This window comes from Protopterus annectens, chromosome 5.part1 (assembly GCF_019279795.1).
Source record: "Protopterus annectens isolate FY-2018-M chromosome 5.part1, PAN1.0, whole genome shotgun sequence".
Classification (NCBI taxonomy): domain Eukaryota; kingdom Metazoa; phylum Chordata; order Ceratodontiformes; family Protopteridae; genus Protopterus; species Protopterus annectens.
This window is the reverse complement of record NC_056736.1, coordinates 424,460,702-424,469,029: the sequence shown is the minus strand read 5'-3', so window position 1 is coordinate 424,469,029 and position 8,328 is coordinate 424,460,702. Positions and strand designations below refer to the sequence as shown.

The 8,328-nt window shown below is 36.9% G+C and overlaps 1 protein-coding gene across 1 annotated transcript; it reads right to left on the bottom strand.

Moving 5' to 3' along the window:
- Positions 1 to 219: 219 nt before the first annotated feature.
- On the bottom strand, positions 220 to 7,979 carry LOC122803184 (olfactory receptor 2AT4-like). Its single transcript, XM_044072796.1, has 2 exons — positions 7,947 to 7,979; positions 220 to 1,152 (listed from the first exon to the last, which is right to left on the bottom strand). The coding sequence occupies exons 1-2, from the start codon at positions 7,977 to 7,979 to the stop codon at positions 220 to 222; spliced, it is 966 nt and encodes a 321-aa protein (XP_043928731.1).
- Between the last annotated feature and the right edge of the window lie 349 nt (positions 7,980 to 8,328).

Below are 8,328 nucleotides of genomic sequence, written 5' to 3'. Positions count from 1 at the left end.
AAAAAAAGATGTCACATTTCTTATCAACATCTCTCTCTCACTCTTTGATCATAAAACAGTAGCAGAAGGCAGTTTGCAGGAGACAGGTTTTTTTTTGCTTTATTTTAAATTATCACATTCTCTCATATTTTCTATACAAATCAATGCCCTTTAAAATTAACACATTGGAAAATTCACCTCTTCAAGTCAAAGAAGTGGAGTCATCTATTGACAAATGTCTTACCCCATTATTGTCCTGACCATAAGTCTTTTATGTCTAATTAACATTTTTAAAGCTTCTTGTACATCTTTGTTTCTCAGTGCATAAATGAATGGGTTAAGTGCAGGAGCTAAAATAGAGGAAAATATAGTTCCCAAAGCATGTATGTTATCATAATCACTGCCCAGTGTAAATAATGAATAACTAGCAATAATTGATACATAGTATATGATCACAACTATTAAATGAGAGCTGCAAGTAGAAAATGTCTTCCAACGCCCTGCTGTAGAATTAATTTTCAGTACTGCCTTGAGAATATTGATGTATGACAATACAACAAGTAAAAATGGTGTGAACACACATATGAAAACAATACACATTGCCCAGATGGTAAGTGAAGTAATATCTGCACAAGTTAGTCTAGAAATGAAGAAGTGGTCACAAAAGCAGTGACTAATTTTGTTTGGTCCATAGAAAGGAAGCTGAGCTGTGAAAACAGATATAGACACATTCACTATGCAAGCTGCTACAAAACTGCCTGTGGTTATCTGAATGTTAAATTTTTGGTTCATAATTGACGTATAATGTAAAGGATTACAAATGGCTATATAGCGGTCATATGCCATTACTAAAAGTAGGAAACATTCAAAATTCCCCAAGGTATCTAAAAGACACATCTGTATGAAACAAGCCATGAAAGAGATAGTGGAGTCATTAAATAAGACCAATGCCAGCATTTTGGGGATGGTTGTAGTTGTCAATGTTAAGTCTAAAACTGTCAGGTTACCAAGAAAAAAGTACATGGGTTTGTGTAACTTTGCATCCATTACAATTACAGTCAAGATGACCGTGTTCCCTATAAGTATTTCTAAGTAAATCACCAAAAGTACAACAAACAATAATGGCTGATAACCATGAAAGTATGGGAATCCAACAAGAATAAACTCGGTAATCTGAGCATTGCTGCTGTTGCATGTCACCATAGTCCTTTCAGATCAATACCTGAAAACCAAAAGAAAGAAGCATAAATAGAATTCATAAAAGCGATATTAATTAATGTAATCAAGGTACTACATCATCTCAGCATCATGTCAAACACTTTCAACATCATGAAGAGCATTTATTACAGTCACAGATTAGCTTAGGAAGTTATATAATTCTGAAACAGTTAACCAGCAATCAATTAAAAATCATAAAGCTATACAATTAAAAAAGTGCTCTGAGAAGGGAGAAATGTAAAGAGTGAAAAATGTTCAGTATTTTGTATGAAGTTTTTTTTTCTTTAGAAGTGGAATCTATCTTGTTTCAACATAGGTCCTGACAGCTTGGGCATGTCTTGAGTTGTTTCCACTGTCTTGGCATTTTGTAAGTGTCAATGTGGATAGTGCTAATGTGGAAGATCAGAATTTGTGCCTAGTAAGAAATGGCACATATAAGAGGACTGCATATTCTTAGTAAGCAAAACAATACAGAGGTGTTTAACTTGAATTGGCTAGTGACTATAGATCACAAACTGCATGTTCATACACTTTTGCAACATAAAATAACTGCAGTTTCTGTGTTGGATTGCTTAGTCCCCACATCCATGTGCTCTTTTACAATAAAGAAGATCAGTCTACTCTGCTGAACTGCATTGCATGAAGTTCTGTTCCACAATAATGTTGATGTGTGAAGTATCTGACTTCAAGACATCTATGAATTGCTGCAGCAGAATCTTTTGTGCCAGTTCTTAACAGATATTCTGTCTGGTGCATTTCTGATGTGTCAGCTCACAGCTATATTTCTCTCCTTCAGCAGAATTTGAAATCTCTGACAACTAAGCTCTGGTTAAATGATTTTTTCAGTAGTGTAATGATTATTATATTGAGAGTGGGTTCCTGTATGAGGCTAAGCTTCATTATATTATTGCAGGAGAGTGGGTTTTATTATATTGCTGTATGAGAGTCAGCTTCGTTATATTACTGCATGAGAGTGGGCTTTATTATATTATCACATGACACTGGATTTCATTATATTGCTTAATGAGAGAAGACTTCATTGTATTATTGTACCACAGCAGATTACATTTCATTATTGTATGAGAGTGGGTTTCATCATGTGTATGAAACTGGGTTTTATTGTATGAGAGTGGGCACATTTTCCACTGTGTCAGATTCTCAATAAGTGCAAATGTGGGTGTATTAAAAGGGCCACAACCTGAAACTCCAACTAAGCACATGTTTCATAAATATAGAAGACAAAGCTGTAATTATTTGGTAAAGTGGTCTGAGCGCACTAAAATGATAGTGGACTGCATTTCCCTGAGGTTGTAACTTTTGATAAGGCTATTTTAGAAAATAAGAAGAAGAAATTTAAATAGAAAGGAAGCAAATTACCTGATTCGTGTTGGTCACCTTTTAAAGACTGTCAAGAAGAATTTAAAAATAAAGAAAAGGAATCTGTAGTTTGAAATTTAATTCTGCAAAATTAAAAACAAAGATTCAAACAACTAATTAGACAGTTAATACATTGCAAAAATGCACAGGGTACAATTTTTGTGGCACTTGGGACTTAACCCTTTAAACAGTTAGAAAAATTAAAGATAGCTAAACCTGACTTTTCTGTTGACTACTAGCCCCCAGTACATTTTGCTCCCCCTCTCTTTTATGCAGATCATTCTGTCTCTTATGAAGCAGATAGACCTCCCTCTCCTGACAGCAAGCAGTAGCTGAATGACTTGAAGATACTCCCTTGGCTATTTCCCCTTATGTTTCTACCTGCCATGTTACTTTTAGTACACCAGCCTACCCTAAAGGTTATGTTTATAACACTAGATTCCTGCAACTGTGATGACAATACACTGTTTTCAAACATTGATCAAATGTTACTGAGTATAGCAAGCAGAAGCAAACAATTCTACCCAAAAGAGAAGCCTGTAGCTGGAGAAAAAGAAATGGAGAAACCAAAATGATTTAATGATTAAATTGCTTCCTCCACCAAAGTAACTACATTAAAAATATTTAAAAGGTGATTACCCAATTCTCCAACAGAGTTCTGAGGATGCATCAACTTCTTACTCATCCTCTGGTAATGATGGTGATACCCCCTCCAACACCTCACCATCTAATACTCAAAGTCTTCCTTTGAGAAAGGTGCCTAACCCTGCAGTGGCCCAGGACTGTGATGGTGAGTCCACTATCAGAGTAGTCCAACTGTGGACTGTAGTATATTTTCAAACTATTGTAGACTCTCTCCATCCCATTCAAACACATTCAGCCAAAGATGCTAAAATTTTAGAAGGGCATGTTCAGCTGCAAAACCCAACAACTGAAGACTTGTGGGCAGTTTTAAAGTCTTCACTGCTTATAAAATAAATACATGGGAAAAGTCAGATATAGGTAACAATATTATGAAACATACAGATGAAGGATTTTTAATCATGAGAGACAACTTATTAAAAGCAATAATTACACCATGCCTTCTAACACCTATTGGACACGAATCAAAGCTATTGCACAAAAAGGTGAACAAATCTATTAATGAGTACTTGCAGTAGTGCATGATAGATGCAATTGAGGCATTTTCAGGGCATCCAGAACCTACTGAAGGAAAGGCAACCAGTTAGCTGTCAGCAGCATTTGCGGAAGGCTTCTTACCCCAATATGAGATTAGATAAAAGGTTTACAATCAAAATGAAGAATGAAGGTTCAGAAAACATGGGATTATTGAATGGTAGTTGACTGATTCCCTTATTACTGACCTTCAATTCTGCAAGTGTCTTTTGCAGCAAATGCCACTATGTATTTGCTTATATGTGGTTGGTGTTATGAATAGAGATCACAGTACAGTGCAGATCAAGAAATGTATCTTTTTCTTCAAAGTAGTGAGATGTTGGAGTTGGAATATATAATTTGCAGGGGGTGTAGGGGGACTTGTACCCCTGAAAAAAATGTGAATTTCAGCATTATGCAGTATTGAACTACATATGTTCAGACTGCTGAAAAGCAGGTAGGTAAGTGGACACTTACTACACTTTTGCAAAAGGTACAGGGGATAAAGGATGTCGAATAATACCAAATTCGCATTCATCAGCATGACATTCGACATACTAACCTCATTAATATGCAGTACATTGGCAATATGAGTTGAAAACATGAACAGATTATATTCTTAATTTTGTAATTTTAACAGTAAACCTATATATAAAAGGTTTGTCTAACCTGACCCAGTTTAGATATACATGAAACTGATAATCAAGCACAATATACGGCAGATATAGTAAGAGAAGAAAAGGAACAAAAAAATAAATTAGTGCGTGCTTATCTTCAATAATATGGCACTGATTCATGGGAAAGGGGGTGGGACAGAAGAAATGGGGAGATAGAGGTAGATTCAGATTCTTCCAACAACAAGCCCCAGAACAATTACCACAAAACTCCTACCCCCCCCACTTCACCTCGCACCCAGTATAATGGGTCACATACCAGTCCTTATTTTAATTGTAGGCAGAATGGACATAGACATAATAAATGTCCCTTTCTTCAACTGACAAATCAGTACTTTTAGCCTACCAGTCAGCCCAGTGTACAACTCCACAACAGGTGGGGAGACAGACCCAAACTGAAGCACCATTTGGCAGCCATGAACATGGCAGGAGGACGTATAGGAGAGCCATAAACAGGAGGCACAGCTATTTCCCTTGATATAAGTGGCCCAGGAAGGTCCTTTCTGTTAACATTATGGTATGCTATTGTACCCTTCCTTCCTTCCTTCCTTTATTGATACAGGAGAAACTCAATCTTTGATAACTTCACCAAATGTAAAAAGCCTCCCGTTCACTAGAAAATCTGTTTGTGATGCAGGGGGGTTCCCAGAATGTCATTGACTATCCAGAGACAAAGTATGTCCACATTCAAATAAGTCCATTGCAAGATCAGCAGGTTTTTTTTTTAGGGAATCTGCCCCTTTAAATCTGTTAGGTAAAGATTTGTTATGTAAATTAATGTGCACAGCATTTTGCACTCTGGATAGATTCTTTCTAGAAATCCTGAATGAACCGTACCCCAGAGTCTTAATTCAGTTAATATTTGTTCAGACAAAAATACACTCTTTGCAGTCCTTAGATCAGAACAAGCTTCCAGTCTAACTGATTTGGAGGGACTTGAAGCTGTTCCCTTCAGCTGTGGGCTATCCATGACAACAAGGTAGGACTCATAAAGGATGCAGGGCCAGTTAAGGTTACTTTAAAATCTTATGAATCTCTACAAATGGTAGTCCAGCATCCCTTATTAGTGGAAACAGAGATGGGAATTGAACCTGTCATTTCTGCATTACTTATCCAAGGAATAATAGTATCTACTAGAAGCTCATATGATTCACCTATTTTGCCAATTAGGAACTCAGATAAGGACACCTTTATATTTGTTCAAGATTTAAGAGCAGTCAGTCCAGTAGTTGTACCAACTCTTCCTGTAGTACCTAATCCAAATTAAGTTTTATTCCTCCCACAGCAACCACCTTAGTGATGACTGAAATTTCATCTTCTTTCTTATCTATTCATATTTACCCTGACAACCAGTATTTGTTTGCCTTTACAGAGGGCAACAGTATACATGGACAAGGCTACTTCAAGAATGTGTAGAATCACCTACCCTTTTCTCTAGAGAAATGAAGAAACAATTAGATAGAATTAAATTTCTCTGTGTGTCTACCCTATTACATTATGTGAATTATTTGCTTTTAGCCTCTGATTCTGTTGACAAGATGTTTTCCTTTTGACTGTGGGGTTTAAGGTTAACAAAGCAAAATTACAGTTGTGGAAGTCACACTCAGTACGCATTACTGATATTTAAGCAGCACCACACATTAAAGCAGTTGAAGGCTGTTTTGGTACTGACAGGTCATTGTCAACATTGGATTTAAAATTATGCAGAAGTAGTATAAAGCCTTTGTTAGAATTATTGAAAAAAGACACCAATGAACCCTTGCCCAGGCAAGAGCATCATGAGCAGCCTTTTGTCCAAAAAAAATTGCTTTCATACCTCCCCACTCTTGGGCTGCCTGATTAATCAAATACATTTGTTCCATTTTGTTGGGAATGTAATAAAGAAGTATTAGGTTTATTAGTACAGTTTGGAAATGATATCTTTAGACTTGATGCTTATTTTAGCACCAAACTTGACCATTTCACTGCAGCCCACCCCCCACTGCTTTAGGGTGGTGGCAGTGAAGGCATGCACAGTAGAAATGGTGGCTGACGTGAATCTCAGGAATGACACTGTGTCATTTCTGCACTCTGTAGAAGTATTGACTGTCTAAATATGAATTGTTTTTATTTAACAATCCTTCTTTGCAGGTTATCAGATGTTCTTCTCTTAGCCCAGCTTCTTTAATCCCTATAGCAGATAAAGGCAACCCCTATGATTGTATATTTGTTGTTAACCATGTGATTCCTCCTAGATTAGATATAAAAGATGTGCCTCTACCAAATCACGAATCGCTTCTCTTTGTTGATGGGTCTTGTGTTCGAAGAGAAGGTTAGTAGCAGCATTTTCCATGTGTACTATAAACAGAGTATTATCAGTTAGACAGTTGAATGGAAATGTGTCTGCTCAAATGGCTGAACTTGTAGCCATGCAATTATCAAAAGACAAAGTAATTACAATTTTTCAAGATTCACGATATGCCTATGGGATAGTTTATGATTTTGGGATACTTTGTAGAGAAACACAGTATATGACATCAGCATAAACTATTTTTAAATATTCTGTCTTTGTTAATGAACTGTTGAATGCATTTCTGCTACCTAGGGAAATAGTTGTGGCCAAGTGTACCACTTGTAAGGCTTATGATTCTTGTCTTTTAAAAGGAAATGCATTTGCTGACATGATGGCCAGACAAGCTGCATTGTCTTATCCTGTTCAGGCTTCATTTTTGCAGCAACTACAAGAGACTAGTGCACATGGTTCTTTACAAGAAGTGTTGTTTTTCCAGAATCAAGCTGATGACTCTGAAAAGTGGCTGTAGCCACTCCCCACACTCATTGTGGCACCATCTGGACAGGAGATTAGTAGTCCCATGTGCTTTTCCAGTTCATTTGGTATGAGCTTATCATTTGCCCTCTCACGTGGGAAAACATGCATTAATAAGACAGTTTTTCTCTGATTGGTATGGCCTTTACATTTCTGAAGTCATTCAGCACTTTTTAAATACTTATACAGTATGGGTTAAATATAATGTATCAAAGAATGTTCCTTTCCTACGCAATCCTTAAAAAATGTGGGGACCTTTTTTGTGTGTACACTGGGATTTTATTGAGCTCCCACAACATGCAAAATTCAAATATGTTTTGGTAATTTTGGATTTTTTTCTGAGTGGGTCGATACTTATCCTTGAGCTAGAAATGATGCTACCACAGTCACCAAGAAACTATTGCAAGAATTAATACCCAAAATTGGTGCACTTTATTGCATTCAGTCAGATAGAGGAACTCATTTTACAAGTCAGGTCAAATGCAATGCCATTTCCCACACAGACTGCAAGCTTCAGGGCTTGCTGAGACAATGAACCAAACATTAAAAACTAGAATTGCAAAACTGTATGAGGATACCAGCCTTAAATGGTCAGAGGCATAGCGTCTTGTTTTGTTTGGTGTTTGCAATAGCACTTCTAGAGAATATCTGTCCATGAAGCTCATGAGACAGCAAGCTACACCACTATCCAGTATCTGGAATTATAAGATGATTATGAGTCTATTTTTCTTTATTGCAAGCCTCTTATTTCTGTCTTGCAGTATATTCATTCACAGGTTATTCCAGCCAAACAGCAGCATGATCCTGACTCCCTAATGAATGTTGTAACCAGAGATTGGGTGGTTATTAGATCTTTCTCCAGATACCACCCAGTTCAGCTGTTATGGAAATGGTCCTTTCCTGGTTCTCCTTACAGCAGCTACTGGATTCATGTTATATATGCTAAAAGGGCCCTAACTCACACCAGATACCACAGAGATGCCAACAATGTCATGCCACTCACTATCGACAAGAAAACAATCTCTTCTGACTCCAGAAGAAAAATCAGGGAGATCAATATGACTGAAAGTCTGGCCTAGTGATGTAGCAACATCATCTACAATTGACAGTGAGTGGGAA

Excerpts from the sequence above, each read along its gene's own strand:
- LOC122803184 (XM_044072796.1), bottom strand. The coding sequence starts at position 7,979 with ATGAATATACTGCAAGACAGAAATAAGAGGCTT. Across the intron at positions 1,153-7,946 it reads AAGACAGAAATAAGAGGCTT|ATTACCGAGTTTATTCTTGT; the intron begins GCAATAAAGAAA and ends AGCAATGCTCAG.